Genomic DNA, 19,758 nt, shown 5'->3' on the forward strand with positions numbered 1-19,758 from the left:
AAACTAAGAGGCACATTATGCCACAGAATTGGTTTGTCTTGAGGCAGGGGGCTGACCTTTTTTTACCTCTGTGTCAGTCATTGGCTGAAATCTGCTGGGGGTTGGGCATCTAGCCTAATTTCCCATTTGGCTGAGGGCAAATCTCCCAAGAAGAGGGCGACTGTGAACTTCGTTAGCAGCCAGGTCATAGCAAATGGGAGATGGGGCACCTGCCAGCAAGGTTAGGATGATCCGGCAGAGCATGAAGGGTCCGCAGTTCACCTGGCTAGTTCTTCCTCATCCTTTGATACTCAGGCTAGATGGTGTCACTCACCCCTGTGGGCCTTTCCTGCCTCTAAGTGTGGGTTAGAGGGCTTTCCCGTGGGCTTCTTCATACTCTAATTACCTCCGCACATAGCCTAATTAATACCTCCAATTAGGCTGTAAACAATATGAAGGCAGGGACTTTTTAAAACCTTGGCACCTGCTGGTGTACCTGGCATATAGTAAGTATTCACTTACTATCTAAACAACCACCAAATTCTGTCAGCAATCTCTTTCATTAGCCTCTTTGCCCTCTTTTTGCCATATGATTGGTTTACAGCTATCCCATTGCCCTTCTTTAGATCTCTCCTGACACCAGTGTGGGGCATTTTGTCTATCCTACTAATCACATCATTAAAAAAAACCCAAACAATCCACAACAAAAACACTCCCACTGACTGGTTCCCTGTTTACCACAGAATACACTCCAAACAACCTAACTGGACTTGTAAAACCATCCCTAATGTGAACCCCATTTAGCCTTCCACCCCACCTGTATATGGGGTGATAACCTGTTGGTTAGAACATTGCCCCACTGATCTTCATGTAGATTATTTGTCCAGGCTCTGAATCTTTGCCCTTGATGATCTTGATGCCTGCAATGCTCTCTGTCCCTAACCTTGGGCCTGAAGTTTCCTATGCATCCTATATAGTCTTGAAGAAAGCCCTACTTCACCTGTCTCCCTCAGGGAACTTCCACTTTTCTGATCCCTCTAGTATAATTGACAGAACCATTCATTTTATGCTGCAAAAGTATGAACTACATGTCTTATTATGTGTCAGTCACATGTATATATTTTTCTCTTCCTTTCTAGACAACTGCCTTCCTGAAGAGAAAGAATCATGTTTAGCACTTATTTTGAATCACCCAAGGCCAGGACTTGCTACATAATATGGAGAGTTTGGTACAAAATGAAAATGTACCTATCTTAAAAATGATTAAGAATTTCGAGATGTCAACAACAGAGCATTAAACACAGCATGGGGCCCTTTTGGAGGCCCTTGTTACACTGTGCATGCCCATGAAATCAGCCATACCTAGGGCTGTGCATACAGTAGATATTGAACACTTCCAAATGAATGGATATAGTGAATGAATATATGTGTTAATCATAGGAAGTGTTAGAGGATAAATATTAAAAGAGAATAAAGTCATGAGCCCCAGACAAATATAAAATAAACATATATGAATTATTTTATTTGCTCATTAATTAATGAGGGATCCAGTAAAGTGTTACAACTGGTTCAAAAGGAAATCCAAAGAGCAGACATATTTATAGGCGATTAGGAATGCTGACATAAATTCACTCAGTAGATGCAAAACCTGATGCTTCCTTCCACAAAGGTGGAGGGATATCAGTCCAACATCTATCAAACAGAATGTGAGTTTCTAAGGACAGAAACTCTTTAAATTACTATCAGTTTTCTAAACAGTAATCCTACTTCTACAGAGTTGTAAAAGAGCCTAGTCAAAGATAATGAAAGGCAGAGAAAACCTCGATGAGTTAGTTAAGATACTTACTAAATTCCAGTCTTTTCTACCTTATACAGAAGTAAGGTAGCCCATGTAGGAGAGAGAGTGATCTTGAGAATTAGGTGATCTGAGGATGAACACCTAAAACTTGAGGGAAATGCTTCTATTAATAGTTGTTGCTTCTGTTATTTCTATTCCTGCCTATGTAATTGAGATTGCCTTTGTTGAGAAGCTTTGAAGGAAAATGTCTTTCCTTGGAACAATCAAGTTGGGATGAACTCATTTCACAACTGAAGTAGAAGTCTTGGCCAAGTCATTTGGGACCATTATACTTTTTAGCAGGACTCCAAGATTTGCTCTTAAGAAAAGGTGTATAGTTATAAGTACTTTAGCATTGTAAATTCTGAACCTTGGGGTGGGAGATAGAATAGGCAAACTATAAACATTTAGCCACTCCAAATAGCCAGATATGCATAATGCTTACCAGAGTATCCATAGTTAAATATTAATTTTTAAATTATGGATTTTATCAAACTCTGTACTTATTGCTCTTTCTCCAGGGACCAACACCATGATACAACTCAAACAACTTGAATCTCACAGGAAAAAAAATAAGACTCCCTTGTAGGAGATTCTATAGCCTTGCTATAACCAAAATGTGGTCTCCAGCAGGACACTTGTTAGAAATGTAGTATTTCAGGCCCCACCTCAGAACTACCAGACTAAAATGGATATTTTACCAATACACTGGTGATTTGTGAGCCTTTTACAGTTTGAGAAGTTCTGTTCTATAGTATGAGTCCCTGAAAGTCACCCCTAATATCTTTGATGTTTTCACAGGAATTGCCTATCTGTTTGCCAAAGCTTATCTCGTTTCCAAGAAACCGCAGTACCTGGACACATGTATCCGATGTGGAGAGCTCACATGGCAGAAGGGTCTGCTAAAGAAGGGGCCAGGAATTTGCCATGGTGTAGCTGGCAGTGCTTATGTCTTCCTGCTGCTATATCGGCTCACAGGAAACTCTAAATACATCTACCGAGCCCAAAGGTCAGCCATTCTTCACATATAATTTTTTCACAAATGTTAATCTAACTAATGTTCTGAATAGGTAAGAGTCACATAGTTTAAAAAGTGTAAAAATAAATATATCAACTATGCACTCTAAATGCATAACAGTACTATGTACATTGATTGCAACTTGTATTTTAAAGAAACAATTTAAAGAGACACCATTTCACTTTATATAGATCTCTCATAATTTTAATGACTATATAGTTATTTACTGTAGATGCACCATTATAATTTAATCAATCTATAAGCAATTGACAGTTGTGCATATTCAATATTTACTAACACAAACTAAATTGTCCTAAATATCCAGTACATACACTTATATGCCCTTGTGCAAGCATTTCTTATAAGAGAAATTTTAGAATTGAAGTCATTAGACCAACAGGTATTCTTATCCCGTTTTTGCCCATTTTTCTATTATGATGCTTATATTGACCATTGTAACTCTTTCAATATACAATGTAAATATTTTCCTACTTTGTCATTTTTCTTTCAACTTAGTTCGTGGTCTTTCACTAGACAAAAAATTTAAGTATTTTTCTTGTCAAAGTTGTTAAATTTTCAAGCTTTCTGGATTTTGTGTTTTGCTAAAAAGACCCTTCTTACTTTAAAATGGCAAAAAAGGGGGAAATATTTACACTGACTTTGAATACCATTATGATCTTACATTTTAAATCTTTGATTATTCTAGAACTCACTATTTTTGTTTAATGCTGTCAGATGGATATCAATCTTTGAGTTTTTAAAATAAAAGACAAAACCACACTAACATCTGTTGACTGCTTACCCTAATGATTTGAAATCCCAGTTTTATCATAAACTGAATTTATATAAATGTATGGGTTTGTTTCTGGACTTTCTAGCTTTCATTATTTATGTATTTCTAATTTTTCTTAGCTGTTCCTTCATCCTTCCAACTGTATTTTAGAATCAGCATTTCAAATTTAAAAAATCCCTATGGCAATTTCATTGGAGTTTCAATGAATTTGTAGCTTACATTAGTGAGAATTAATATCTTTAGAAAACTGATTTTTTCCATCCAGGAACATGGTGTGTTATCCCTTTATTTCAGTTTTAAAAAATACCATTTGCGATCGTGGTTCGATTCCCAGTCAGGGCACATGCCTGGGTTGCAGGCCAGTTCCCAGCAGGGGACTCATGAGAGGCAACCATACATTGATATTTCTCTCCCTCTCTCCTCTCCTTTCCCTCTAAAGATAAATAAAATCTTTAAAAATTAAAAAAAATACCATTTGGTAAAGTTTTGAACTTATGAAAAAGATCATGTATATTTCTTGTTAATTTTATCTCTAGTATTTTATTTCCAGGTTTGTGAGTGGAATTTTTTTCCTTCTCCGTATTTTCATTTATTATTGGTACTTATGAAAATTTTTCAAAGCATACATATCACTGCAGTTTAGCACTCTAAGATGCACTTCTTTTATATAAATCTGCTTTGCATCTTATAAACATCTTAATTTTGCTAAGTTTTCTAGTGATATATCTATCCAGCTTACTGAACTCTATTACTGTTTCTATGAAACTTACATTAGATTCCACTAGGTTTTTTAAATAGACACTTATATTATCTGCAAATAATTATAATTTTGTTAGTTTATCTTTTGTATACTCTTTTAAAAAAATTCCTATTTCATGGGTCAGAATCTTCAAAACAAGTTTCAGTAATAAGAAGAATAGTGAACGTCCTCACTTTTATACTGATTTCATTAGGAATGCTCTTCTGTTTCACATAATTTTTTAAATTTGCTTCCCATGGGTTTATCATGTCAGATTATGACATGTCTCTACTCAGGATAATTCAGTGGTTTTCTGTTTTTCAGAGTAAAAGCCAAAGTTTGTCCTTTGAATGAAAGGCCCTAAGCAGGGGTGTCCAACCTTTTGGCATCTCTGGGCCACACTGAAAGAAGAGTTGTCTTGGGTGACATATTAAATACATAAACCCTAATGAAAAATGATTAGCAAAAAAAAAGGTTTTAAAAAAATTAGCAATTTTGTGTTGGGCCACATTTATAGCCATCCTGGGTCGCATACACCCCACCCTACGGCCTGCAGGATTTTGCCTCCCTTTACCATTTTGATACCATCCCCTACTCTTTTTCTTGGTTCTTTCTACAATAGTAGCTTCCTTGTGATTTTGTTAGGATGCCAGCTACAATCTCTCTCGTGGCTTTTGAAGTTTTGCTTCTTTCCACCTGTAATGCTCACTTTTGTGTATGTGTATATCTCCCAGTGCCTCAGTTCATTGAGACCTTCACTCAGAAGTCATTGCCTCAGAAAGGCTTTCCTAAGCCAACTTACATAATATTCAATGTTAAACATAAAATGTCACTTGTGATATTTGTGTGTGTGCACTGTAGAAAAAAATACTACCATATGTAAGTCCTCTTTTGAAGCTCCATTGTGTAGGAATTCTGTTAATGTATTTTGATTCATGCTCCCTAAACTGTTCAGGTTGCAACCTGACCCTTTATTTCTAGAGAAAGTAAGTCTTTTTGGATCTTATCTAGATTGATGCGATATCACCTTTGGGATAAATTTCATCAGAGGTTGTCATACTCTAGGAAGCATATTAAAAAGGGCCAGAACAATTTATTTTTCTGGCAGCCAGTTCTAGCTTACAGAGTCTTAGTTATAAGGTTCTGGAGTCCCAGGCCCTTTAGAAAACTTAAATTCCTCACAGTTACAGAATGAAAAATTTCAGGTAATATCTGAGTAGTATATGGGCATTGCATTTAAGTGCATAGAATACTAAAATTTCTACTTCATTATAATTCAAAGTTAAGTGAATTATTTGGTGGCACAAAGTAGGGGGACTTCCTTCATTTTGACAGTTCCTAAGGCAATGATGTTAAACGATATATACCTCTCCAGAACAAACATTACTTGGTTATCGCCTATTACTTTTAACATAGAGTTGGAATTGATGGTCCCAGAAAAATATTTGACAACCTGTTCAATTTCTTCTATGATTTCTTACTTTTTCAGATTTTCTATTTTTTTAAATTAATCTTTGAACTAAATGTATTCCTACAAAAGTGTGTTATCTGATTGGATTTTCAAATGTTTGAGGTAAAGCTGTAACTCTATAGTTCTATGATATTTTAAATCTCACATGTCTGTGCTTATATGCCTCCTAATACTTCTCCTTTTTTGGTCAGACACACCAGCATTTTGTCTATGTTGTTCATGCTTTCAAAGAACTGACTTTGGTTTTGTTTATTAATTCTTTGTTTTTCTCTTTTGCTTTCTAACTTATTATTTTCTGCCTATATTTTGACTTTCTACTGTTCCTTTCCTTTATTTTCTTTTTGAAAAGTTTAAAAGAATGTTTAATTAAAATAACTTTCATCATCCTAATAAAAAATAATAGTAACTAAAAACTCAAATCAATGAATTTTTGTCTGAGTTTAGTTGGTCATAACCACCAGCTTTTGATATATGATTTCAGTGTCTTTAATTCTTTTTAGTTGTATAATTACCATTCTAAATTCTATTTTGACAGAATGTTTTAGAAAAATGAATTTACTAGTTTGAATTCTACACCATTGGGTAAATTATTGGAAACAATCATTTCCATTTTAATATGATAACATGCTATACAAGTCAGAATACAATGAAACTGTGACTCTCCTGCATTGCTATTATGCTTCTAAATTGTTGTGCTCATATACTGTTTAGATATTATTTTGAATAGCACAAAAATATTCATCATATTATTTTAAGTAAAACAATGTAGGATACCAAATACTATACAGACTAATTTTAACAATATAATAAATCAATTAAACTTAGGGAAAAACATTGGAAGAAGACAGAGCAAAATTAACTGTGGGTTTCTTTTAAAGTATGTTAGAATGGTTGCCTCTGTTTAACAAATACTCTGCTATAGTATGCTTATGTGAATAAATGAAATTTACCATGTATTGAATGCTTGCTATATGCTCAGAGCTTAACATATAGTATCTTTAATTATTACAGATAATTTTGTGCAGCTCTGCAATTCACTATTTTAAACTCAGATTAAGACATTTTCAAAATGTCATATAACATGAAATTATCAGAGTGGTTGATTCCAACTTCAAAGTTCTTTCTCTTTCTACTACACCAGGGCTTCTTGTTTTTATCATTTCTATTGTTGCTCAAATACAGTTGTCCCCATTTTTCAACCACCACTTTCTGCCACCCCTCCCACCCCCACCTCTCACCCTCCAACCGTATGCCCTTTAGCTTTGTCCATGGGTCCTTTATACATGTTTCTTGATGACCCTTTCCCTTCTTTCCCCCATTATCTCCCTCCCCCCTCCCCTGTGGTTACTGTCAGTTTGCTCTATATTCCAATGTCTCTGGTTATATTTTGCTTGCTTGTTTATTTTCTTGATTAGGTTCTACTTATAGGTAATATCATATGGTATTTTTCTTTCACCACCTGGCTTATTTCATTTGGCATAATGCTCTCCAGTTCCACCCATGCTGTTGCGAAGGGTAGGAGCTCCTTCTTTCTTTCTGCTGCACAGTATTCAATTGTGTAAATGTACCATAGTTTTTTGATCCACTTATTTACTGATAGGAACTTAGATTGCTTCCAGCACTTGGCTGTTGTGAATTGTGCTGGTATGAACATTGAGGTGCATAGGCTCTTTAGAATTGGTGACTCAGGATCCTTAGAGTATAATCCCAGCTGTGGAACTGCCAGGTCAAAGGAAGTTTCATTTTGAATTTTTTGAGGAAATGTCATACTGTTTTCCACAGTGGCTGCACTATTCCCTTTTCATTTTGCTGATGTTTTCTTTAGCCATGCAGAAACTTTATTTTGATGAAGTCCCATTTGTTTATTCTTACCTTTATGTCCCTTGCTCTAGGGGACACATCAGTGAAAATATTGCTGCATGGAATATCTGAAATTTTCCTCCCTATGTTCACCTCCAGGACTTTTATGGTATCACAACTTATATTTAAGTCTTTTTTCCATCTTGAGTTTATTTTTGTGTATGGTGTGAGTTGGTGGTTGAATTTCATTGTTTTGCATGTAGCTGTCCAGATCTCCTAAGACTGTTTGTTGAAGAGGCTTTTTTTACTCCATTTTATGCTTCTGCCCCTTTTGCCAAATATTAATTGACCATAGAGACTTGGCTTTATTTCTGGGCTCTCTATTCTGTTCCATTGATCTATGTGTCTGTTCTTATGCCAGTACCAGACTGTTTTGATTACTGTAGCCTTGTAATATAGTTTGATGACAGGTATTGTGATCCCTCCTACTTTTCTCCTCTTTGCCAAATTTCTGTGGCCATTTGCAGTCATTTATGGTTTCATATAAATTTTTGCAATGTTTGTTCTCTATCTGTGAAATATGTCATTGGCACTTTGATAGGGATTGCATTGAATCTATAAATTGCTTTGGGCAGTATGGGCATTTTGGTGATGTTAATTCTTCCAATCCATGAATATAGTGTATGCTTCCATTTATTTGTGTCTTCCCTAATTACTTCCCTCTGTGTTGTGTAGTTTTCTGAGTAAAGGTCTTTTACCTCCTTGGTTAAGGTTATTTCTAGGTAGTTTATTTTTCTTGTTGCTACAGCACATGTAATATTTTTCCTGATTCCTGTTTCTGATACTTCATTGTTGGTGTACAAAAATGCCTTTGATTTCTGAATATGGACTTTGTATCCCTCTGCTTTGCCAAATTCACTTATTAGGTCGAGTAGGTTTTTGGTGGCATCTATAGGATTTTCTATGTACATTATTATGTCATCTGTAAGCAATGACAGTTTCACTACCTCCTTTCCAATTTGGATGCCTTTTATTTTATTTTCTTGTCTAATCACTGTGACTAGAACTTCCAATACTGTGTTGAATAGAAGTGGTGAAAGCAGACATCTGTGTCTTGTTCCTGATCTTAGTGGGGAAGCTTTCAGTTTTTGCCCATTGTATATGATTTTGGCTGTACTTTTTTCATATATTGCCTTTATTATGTTGAGATATGCTCCCTCTACTCCCACTTTACTGAGTGGTCTTTTTTAATATTTTATTTATTTATCTTTAGAGGGGAAGGGAAGGACAGAGGAAGAGAAACATCAATGTATGGTTGCTTCTTGTGCATCCCCTGCTGGGAACTGGCCCCTGCTGGGAACTGGCCTACAACCCAGGAATGTGCCCTGACTGGGAATCGAACCTCGATAGTCTGGTTCGTAGGCCCGTGCTCAATTCACTGAGCTACACCAGCCAGGGCCTGCTGAGTGTTTTTATAATAAATGGATGCTATATCTTATCAAATGCTCTTTCTACATCTATAGATATGATCATGTGATTTTTGTCTTTTGTTTATGTGATGTATTATGTTTATTGATTTGCAAATATTGAACTATCCTTGCATCCCTTGGATGAATCCCACTTTATCATGGTATATGATGTATTTAATGTATTGCTGGATACAGTTTGCCAATATTTTGTTGAGGATTTTAGCATCTATGTTCATCAGTGATATTGGCTAGTAGTTTTATTTCTTTGTTGTGTTTTTGTCTCATTTTGGGATTAGGATGATGCTGGTTTCATAAAAAGAGTTTTGGAGACTTTGTACTTCTTGGATTTTTGTAATAGTCTGAGAAGGATAGGGGCTAGCTCTTCCTTAAATATTTTGTACAATTCTCCTGTGAAACTGTCTGGTTCAGGGCTTTTTTGTGTCATAAGCTTTCTGATTACTGCTTCAATTTCAGCAGCTGTTATTGGTCTGTTCGGGCTTCCTGCTTCTTCTTCAATCAGTTTTGGAAGATCATATTTTTCTAGAAATTCGTCCATTTCACCCAGGTTTTTAAATTTCTTGGCCTATAGTTGTTCATAGTAAGTTCTTCCAATCCTTTGTATTTCTGTGGTATCAGTTGTAATTTTTCCTCTTTCATTTCTGATTTTATTTATTTGGGTCCTCTCCCTTTTTTTTCTTGATGAGCCTGATTAAAGGCTTGTTGATTTTGCTTATCTTTTCAGAGAACCAGCTCCTGAATTTATTGATGCTCAGAATTGTCCTTTTAGTCTCTAAGTCATTAATTCTGATCTGATCTTGATTATTTCCCTCCTTCTACTCACTCTGGGCTTTGTTTGTTGTTGTTCCTCATGTTCTTGTAGATGTCAGTTAGGTTGTTTATTTGAAATGTTACTGTCTTTTTTTAGGTAGTCTGTATTGCTATGAACTTCCCTCTGAGGACTGCCTTCACTGTGTCCCATAAGTTTTGGATTGTTTTGTGTTCATTTTCATTTGTTTCCAGAATCTCTTTGATTTTTTCCTTGATCTCATTATTCACCCTGTCATTGGTTTATAGTATGCTATTTGTTCTCCATGAATTTGAATATTTTTGAGTTTTTTCCTTGAAGTTAGTTTCTAGTTTCAAACCCTTGTGGTCTGAGAGAATTTTTGACATGATTTCAATTGTTTTGAATTTGTCGAGGTTGTTTTTTTGTCCTATCATGTGGTCTATCTTTGAAAATGTTCCATGTTGCATTTGAAAACAATGTGTACTTTGCCTCTTTGGAATTAAAGGTTCCATATATATCAGTTAAGTTCATTTGCTCTAGTACATTGTTCAGTTCCACAATATCTTTGTTGATATTTTGTTTGGAAGATCTGCCCATTTTTGACAGTTGACTGTTAAATCCCCTACTATAATTGTATTGCTGTCTATATGTTTATTGAATTCCTCCAAGGGTTTCCTTATGTATTTGGGTGCTCCTATGTTTGGTGTGTATATGTTTACAATATTTATGTCTTCTTGATGGATTCTTCTCTTGAGTATTATGAAGTGTCCTTCTCTGTCTCTTTTTATGGCTTTTGTTTTGAAGTCTATTTTGTCAGATGTAAGTTTTGCTACCTCAGCTTTTTTTTCCTTGCCAGGGCTTCCTAATCTAGGGCTTGTGTATTATATCTCAAACTGAAATGTAGCATTGTTTTCACTTTTGAATGTAAGTAATAAGCCACAGGAAAATTAGCAGTAGCTGTGACTCTGTCACCAGTAGAAGTCATATATTACTCTTGTTGCAGATATTGTGAAATTTATTTCACTCCCACCACTACTTAGAAACATCCACAGTTATTAGATCTGCTACTATTTAATGTGTTAATAAAGAGTACATATATTATTATATCACAAATTTGGTTCAAATTCGTTGCTAACTATTGCTTTTAATATAATTAATTTTCCTTGGGATCTTATGTATTTAATTTTATGTGTTTGAAGACTTTTTTTCTGAGATGGAGTCCAGACTGCCAAATGTTCCATTGCACTAAAAATGTCAGTATTTCTTGAAGCTATACCATAAAGCATCATCACGTAATTACACATATTGAATTAACTTATAGGATGCATCATTATTCTGAGCAAAAATGGTGATGGGAAAAACTTTTGAACTTTATTTAGAAATTACTTCATATTCAGGAAAACAGTTAAGAAATTTGCACTAAACAGAATTGTAATATGTGTCCTACTGATTTATTTTAAGCAGCTATCGAAAATTACAAAAACTTTAAAAAGATCAAATGAGTAATCACTCTTCATAAGACCCCCTATGTAGTAGCAATCATCTAAATTTATGGCAGTATTAGTTGTCAGGCCTTACGAACTTGTGAGCTCTAGCCTGTGAATTGGTGATTATTTTTGTTGGTGATGGGAATGAGGAGAGCAAGTTAGTAAAGAGATGACATTGGTGACAGCACTTTAGATGCCATTAACTACTGAAAATGTTACCCATTATAAATAACATGAATAGGATTTGTGGCAAAAACCAGTAAAAGTATAAAGCTCTTTCATAGAGAATTTAGAGGCCAGCGATTTATTTTTAAAGCAGATGTCATAAAAATAGTCTATATTGTAGCTGAGTTTGCCATTTGATATCATGATTATAAAATGAGGTTCACCTTTCCTCATTCATCTTACTCTTTTGTTTTCTCAAAGCACAGATTGTATAAAATCTTGCACATTTATTTTCATAATCTCCTCTCCATCACATATAAATGAAACTTAGCTCAGAAATATTCCTGCAGAAAAACAGCATATTTACTTTTTTAAAAGAAAGTCATATTTCAGCTTGCTATTCAAGAGAAATGAAAGTATGACTACTTATCTGTCTCTTACTTTTAATTACTGGATGACAGAAGGAATGAAATCCTAAGGAAAAAACAAACTTATTTGCTTTGCCAATACTCAAAATAGTTGAATTTGCCTGTCAACATCATTTGTTGTGAAACACACATAATGCCATAATGGCTCTTCTGTTATTTTAACAATGTTTTTCTTTAAATATTATACAATTCTGTAAAGAAAATGATGCTAAAACTTGAATTTAGCAGAGAGGAGAAAGAAGCAACCCAAGGTCAATAATGTAGAAACACTAATGTTAAAACTCTGTATTTTCTCTTCTTCTTTTAGGTTTGCTGAATTTTTATTTACCGAGGAATTCAAGGCAGGTTCTCGTGTCCTTGAAAGTATATACAGCTTGTATGAAGGCTTCTCTGGGACAGTGTGCTTTCTGATTGATCTGCTGCAGCCCAGTCAGGCTGAGTTCCCTCTCTTCAGCATCTTTGTTTAGAAGGCTCCATGTCCCACTGTAGCATTGCAGAAAGTCCTTGAGATTTCCCTAGCCTAATGGAGGCAGTTTCCATACAAGCCACATTCAATGGTATCACAACCATGAGCCTTAACATTGCCACAGGAAGGAAGGAAAAAAGGAAGAGGGGTGGATCAGGCATGTGAAGGCAACGTGATACCAGACATAAGGTAGAACAGTTTGAGAACCTGAAAAATAAAGACACCACAACTCTTCTAAAAACCATAGAAATTCAGTATTTCAGAGACTAGAGATGAGACCAGAAATCAAAGAAGAAATGGAAAGATAAATCATTCATTTTTCAGTTAGGGCATAAAAAACAAAATTGAAATGTGAGCAATGGCCATAAAATGTGAACACCTTTGTAATTTGAGAGAGAATTTGACCATTTGTAGGTGCCCTCCACCACTAAATTCAGCAGTAAAGACAATCTGAAACTAAAATAATTGCCCAGGAGAAAGCTGCTAGGATGGATAAAGTGTCAGGTTGCTGGAGGACAAAAAAAAAAGGAAACTGTTGGTTGTCCTATGCCTTTATTTACTGAAATTCATGATTTTTACCAAGTGGAGAAATTTTCATATGAAAATTTTCAAATCTCTATTTTTATCATTGCCCTGGGTACATACCATAACTTCATTAAAACCCTGAAATTTGAACTTTCCTTAGGCCTCAGAGCATCTCTTTTCCTGGTTCCTTTTTTCTCCCTAAAGCCCAATTAAAATAGTAAAATTCATAGGCTAACAAATACTGTAGCAAGTGTTGCTGTCAAATGTTTTTCTCAATTTGAAGAGTAAGTTGTTATTGTTTATTGTACTTTTTAAATGACTATATAATTCCTGTGAAGCTATTAGCTAAACCATAAAATATACTTGTGGAAAAAATCACTCACCTCAAAGATCAGGGTAACCACTGCCAAAGTGTGTCATTTCTACCTTTGATGGAGTACTGGGTCCTGTAGAACAGTAAGACACTGGCAGAGGAAGAGGCTAGTGATTGTGAAAAGAACGTTACTCAAATTTATACTGTTAGATTAGGAGATGAGTGAACTCCTTGGCTGATTACCTTATCTTCCAAGACACAAGCTCCACAAGAAATTGTCTACAATTCCCACAGAGCCAAGTTGTCATATTAAATTCAACCTTGCTGTAAACACATAGAAATTGTAAAACTGCTTCAAGTAAATAGTGCTTTTCAGAACACTGTAGGAGCATCTGCCGCTTCAACACTCAGAACATGAGTTTACCCCTTTCCTAGGACTTGGTCACTGGTGATTTCATGTATCAAAGAGGACAAGGAAGTTGTATACTATGTAAGACTGAACAATTATTTAATTAGTAATTAAATATTTGGATATATATGCATATATTTTACGTATATCCCCATGTAATTCAAGCATTTACTTAGTTCAGTAGTTCTTCACTTCCTGATTCATAGGTGAACTTTGGGAGCAGTTGGGGAATACTCTTGTTGCCTAAAAATATGTACATCTACATGTGTCTATGTTGGCATGTGCCCATGTGCTGTGTATGTGTGCGTGCTCATTTTTCTGGGATGACCTCTAGCATTCATAAAATTCTCAAATCTGTGGCTGAAAAAAGGTAAGAACTGCCTTTGTATTTTTTATGACTGTTTATGTTTTTACTCATCAGAACAAACTAGTACAGAGGTTTTGAAAAGCATTCACCTTTTTAGCTTGTTTCATTTTCACATCCTCAGATATAAATATACAAAATTGGCCTCAATTGTTCATCTTTGAAAGAACTCAGGTTTGGGCAATACCACATAATTTGCAGTTTTAAGATGACTGACAAAGTTGGGTTCTAGAAGTTCTTTCAAGAATAGTGAAGGACCTTTCTGAAAGCCTTAAGACAAAAATGCTTTCTACAAGTGGGCTCTTTTTGAAATGAGAGTGATACTTGCTTTTCAAATCCAGAGTTTCATTTCCCAAGTATATTTATTCAGTATTCAGACTAAAAGCTGAAGATGTAGCAGTATACAAAATACCCCTGGAGGTTACCTTCTGTTTCTGTCTGCTGATCCTTCCACCATTCATCCTTGAGACATGAAATCTAGAGCACTAAGAAGTAATCATCTAGCTCAATATATCTGTTTCATTTTTAGGAACTTCATAAAGGTTGGACTCTGCCTTGCTTACTTGCCCTTTCAAGGTTCAGTAGGGTAACTGACATTGTTATGCTTGACCATTGTGAAAAGGTAACCCTTTTGTGTGTCAAATCATAGCAAACGCCATGTTTGAATGTGTCTTTATTAATTGACATGCTGGTAAATTGGTAAAAAGGGTAAGCTTCTTTGGTACTTAAACATGTTGTAAGTTTTCATTTTCCCAAAAGAGTACAATTATAGGTTTGGAAAAGTACTCTTCTATCATGTTGTTTTCCCAACAAGTGGAAAAATACCCCTAAGTGTTGCCATAGAAAAGTGTGACATGTCAATTCTTATTTAATTAACGAATTTTTCCCTTCTATATAGTAATAGTTTGAATAGTGCTTAATTAAGTATGTTGCCACTTGAAGACTATGGGGCAATTCACCACCACTAATATAACTATAATATTATTTACTATATATGACATAAACAATTATAAACCCTGAAGGTAACATTGGAGCTATGTGAGGATATTGAAAGAATCTCCTAACAATGGGAAGACTGCATTATATTTTGAGAACGGTAAGTTTTGAGACATATTACAACTCTGCATTTTGGTTCATTAACACATTTATGAACCTTCTCTCCCACACATATCCCAAAATATTATATATCTTTATTTTACCCAATCCCATTTTAGCCACCAGTTTTTATTTTTTGTTCCATTTGTAACCTGATAAATAAGAAGAGATTTAATAAACCAGTCAGAGAAAGGCAAATACCATATGATTTCACTCATATGTGGAATGTAATGAACAAACTGCACTGACAAGGAAAACAGAGACAGACTCATAGATTGAGAACAGGTGACAGCTAGTGGCAGGGGGAGGTCACGGAGTGGAGGAATTGAGCAAAAAGGAAAAAGGATTCGCAGACGTAGACAACAGTGTGGTGATTGCTGGGGGGAGGGGGCGTAAAAAACCACTAAATGGTAATGGAAAAATACAATAAATATTAAATAAAAAATTTAAAAAATGAAATAAAAAGAACAGAGATTTCACAGCATATATTCCCCTGCGATTCTTTAGGTAACTGACTACACTCTTGAGTTTATAGTTTTCACTTTTTGATATCTTGAAAAACAGAGTTCTTTGTTAGTCTATGCTAAATTACAGCTTCTCCATGGCAATTTATGTATGTAACTTTCTTTGATACACTAATATTTTCTTTTAATCAAGGTAGTACTCAAATTGTTTCAATTTATGTAGAGAGGAAATGTCAATTTCAATGCAAAAAATGTAAGTTTGTGATTTATAACCATATTAAGGAAACACAGGATTAAAAGAAAAACAGCCTTAAAGCCTTTCTCTCTCAATTTCACAGGCCATTATAATAATAATTGTTATCACCCTCTCCACCTCACAGGGTTGTGGTGAGGATTGTCAATGATAAGATGAGAGTTTTTAATTTGCAGGCACTTTATGTATTTAAAAAGGGAAGCTGAATTTTAAGTACCTATTACATGCATAGAAAAATCACACTTAATTATGTCTTCAAATAAGTATTTTTGGGAAATGGAATCTGCATGTGTGGATGCATGCAGTACTTTCTGGATCACCTAACTGGTAAAAAACAAAGTGTATGTTTTTCCTATTCTAGATTCAATCCTGACTATGTTAGTTGTGCCTCAGGAGGTTCTAATCTACTGAGGCTTAGTACACAGGCATAGGCTGTTTTAGCTGGTGAGCTCCTTGTAATGCAAATATTTATTTTGCATGCTGAAATAAGGGATTACGGTGCCAGTAATGCAAGAAAAGGAGTTAGCAGTCTAGGCCAGCAGAGCAACATGAAATGGGGAATAAAGTATTTTTGCTTGAGTTTGGTCTGTACTTAATTTACGCCTCAGAACTGCATGACATATAGTGATAGAAATATACTGTAGATTGCATATAAGGCCTCCCTTTTGGGACCTCAGTTATTTATTCAACACTATACCAAATTAATAGCTAAATGAGTAAACCTCAGATTCACCAAGGCCATGCGGCCTTGGCATAAACTTGGCAAGGAAAGCAAATGAGAAGGCAGGTAAAAGGGTGGGTGGGTGAAAACTTGCTGCAGCTCAGCATCTCAGTGAGAGTTGTAGATGTATTTTCAATGCTGCTAAGAACCACACATCTTACTCATGGTGTTTATTGCTTCCTAGGATCTCTAATTACCCCTCCCCCAATTCAGCAACTTCTTGTCTTCTTCCTCTTTAAATACTTACACACTGATATGTTTTTTTTTTCCTGTGTGCTTAATCATGTGACATTCTTTCACCTGGGCAGGCAGGTTTTCTTCTTATCTCTTCCATCCATGTCCATTGGTAGCTAAGAGCTTCAGGCTCAGTAAAGACCAGATTCCACTCTAGACAGAAGGACTGACCTCAAGGTCAGCAGCAGAAGGAGTTGGACTGGTTCTTTAGCCAGACCACAGGTCCAGCCCAGCTCACCCCAAGTTTGATGTACATGAGAGTACAATGGCAGCTGCATTTGCCTTGCTTCTCCCAAAAGAAACCCAACCATTTTTTTTTGTACTGTGATAGGGAAAAAAGTGGATGATAGTATTAAATATATGGGCCTCCTGCATTACTATAAATTTCATACTAGGAGTGCTCTTTCTTGGTTTCCATAATTAAAAGTGATAATAAATCGAGACCTGATAGATGATGCCTTTAGAGTTTAAAAATACTTTTTAAAATTTTTCTTAAAGTGTTGGATCTTGTTATTCCCACCTAGAGTTTCCACAAATGGTAGTCTTTTGTATGTAGAATTTCCTGCATTGTCTTTGCCTTTGTGTACCTATGAACTTACCCCTTTGAACTAAATTTGAAAAGTTATATAGAATGAAAACCAAATCACCTGTGTTTTTGTTCTTTGTGGGGGATTTGTTGGTGGTGGTGAGCACTGTGGTTAAAAGACCAGACTAGGCCCTGGCTGGTGTAGCTCAGTGGATTGAGTGGAGGCTTTCGAACCAAAGCATTGCCAGTTTGATTCCCAGTCAGGGCACATGCCTGGATTGCAGGCCATATCCCCAGTATAGGGTATGCTAAGGGTAACCACACATTGATGTTTCACTCCCTCTCTGTCTCCCTCTCTTCTCTGTCTCTCTAAAATAAATAAATAAAATATTTTTTAAAAAGCAGACTATCTTTTCTTTTTCTTGCCTTTCTCCTCTCTGTACAATATGGAGGAAGAACAGGGAGAAAAGATGTAGAAGGCTTGACTGGAAACAGTTTGCAGGGACTTCCTGTTTGTTTCCTGTTTGGTTTTTCTTAGTTTCTGTAGGAAATTGTATGTGTGTGTAAGAGAGAAAGAGACAGAGACAGAGACACTGAGCACTGAGAGGGACTGATGGGCCTAAGAAGAGTCAGTATCACATATGAAATAAACCCAACATTTAGCTATTAGATATATCTGAGTGAACACATAGATGCAAGTACACATTGATTAATGAATGGGTCTCCATTGTGTGTTGAGTGCTCTCTAGTAAAGTAGCACATAATTAATGAGGGCCCTACTTACACTTCTAGTGTATATCTTAAGTATTAATTTCCATTATAACTTCTTCTGTCAGGTTAAAGCCATTAGTAATCTGTACAAGATAACAGATGTGAGTTTCACAAATAGAGCTGCAAGGGAGCCATATAAGTAATTTTTTAATTTTCTAGTCCACATTAAAAAAGTGAAGGTAAACAGGTAAAATTCATTTTCATTATGTATTTGATTTAACTCAGTATATTAAAAATATTATCATTTCAACTTGTGTTCAATATAAAATTGTTGCATTATTTTACATTTTTGTACTGAGTCTTCAAAATCTGATATATATTTTACACTTACTGCTCATCTCCAATCAGACTAATCACATTTCCAGTGCTCAAGAGCCGCATGTAGTTTGGCTAGTATATTGGATAGCACAGGGCTAGCATCCCACTGTTGTTTCACAGTAATAATAGGGTCTTCCTACAGCTTATGTGTGTTTTTGTTCTTACAAAAGAAAATGTAAACAGAACACTGTATGTTATTTGAGTACCACAGTGTTTCCCAAATACAAAACACGATTACCAAGAGCTTCCCTGTGGAAAAATAGGTTCTATGATTAAATAAGTTAGGAAAATTCTATTCTTTTACCCCTCTTTGAAGATTTATATGATGCATTAACATATCACAGACTCTGAAAAACCGTCCTGGGTAGAGAAACAAACGTGTTTGAGGTTGTTGAGTTCTGTCTCTGTAAGGTTCAACCTCCTAATTGTACTGCTGCCCAGCTGCCTCTATAAAAACATGCTTAGTCTGACATCGTACATTTATGATATGCTTATAATATTTATTTTTTCTAAGCACCCTTCCCCCTTCCCCACACCCAGGCCCAGGCCCAGGCCCATTACAGATACAACAATGGGTCTTAGCCAGAGTATTAGACCTACTAAATCTTGCTCTCAGACCTTAGGTCATTCTTTACTACACTTTTGGGGACAAGAATTTTGTAAATTGCCACAAGTGTCTGTAAGTAAGAAAAACACTGTGTCTTCCCTTCTTTTTCTAATCTTTTTGAAGCCTACCTCTACTTAGCCTTTGTATTCAGAATCACCCTAGAGCCAAGATATATCTTCTTGTTCTGGAACCACCTACTAAATTGAAACCAGCAGGTAGCTTTAATGTCTTGCACATGGACATTTATCTTAAAAAATAGTCCCTAAATGCACACTTTGCTCTCATTTCAGAAATTATGAGCACTCTAAAGAGATGAGGGGAGAAACATCTGGATGTGCAGACCTGTGTGTAAATATAGAATACAGTTTCTTAAGTAGAATAATACCATCCTGCTGATGCTTTCTTTTTTTTGTGCGTGTGGTATGACATACAGTGCTTTAATGTGTACCGTTTTTGTCAAGTGTGTAGAGTAGCATTAATTTAGCAATCAGTTTAAAGAAGATATAGACTATACTTGACAACTGTCAATCTTTAGCAAATGATCTTTTTGCCTTTGTTTTAGTGGGACATCTGATGCTGCCCCTGTTTTATAATCTGTGCTTATGTGGCAATTTACCAGTTAAAAGTAATTCTGTTGCTGAATTTGGTCCAAGTTGACTCTAATAACCTTTATATGTAGATGCATTCAAGTCAGAAGATTGATTAAAATGATTAGTTTT

At 35.5% G+C, this 19,758-nt stretch overlaps 1 protein-coding gene across 1 annotated transcript in view; it reads left to right on the forward strand.

The window, feature by feature from the left end:
• The window catches only part of LANCL3 (LanC like family member 3), a 115,559-nt gene extending 100,041 nt beyond the window's left edge, over positions 1-15,518 (forward strand). Inside the window, exons 4-5 of the mRNA XM_037059555.1 lie at positions 2,618-2,825; positions 12,281-15,518. Coding sequence (XP_036915450.1) covers positions 2,618-2,825; positions 12,281-12,440 — 368 coding nt within the window. The 3' untranslated portion in view covers positions 12,441-15,518. The remainder of the gene's footprint in view (positions 1-2,617; positions 2,826-12,280) is intronic.
• Positions 15,519-19,758: the final 4,240 nt, after the last annotated feature.

The sequence above is a fragment of the Sturnira hondurensis genome, unplaced genomic scaffold (assembly GCF_014824575.4).
Source record: "Sturnira hondurensis isolate 20B ecotype Veracruz unplaced genomic scaffold, ASM1482457v3 Scaffold0011192, whole genome shotgun sequence".
Classification (NCBI taxonomy): domain Eukaryota; kingdom Metazoa; phylum Chordata; class Mammalia; order Chiroptera; family Phyllostomidae; genus Sturnira; species Sturnira hondurensis.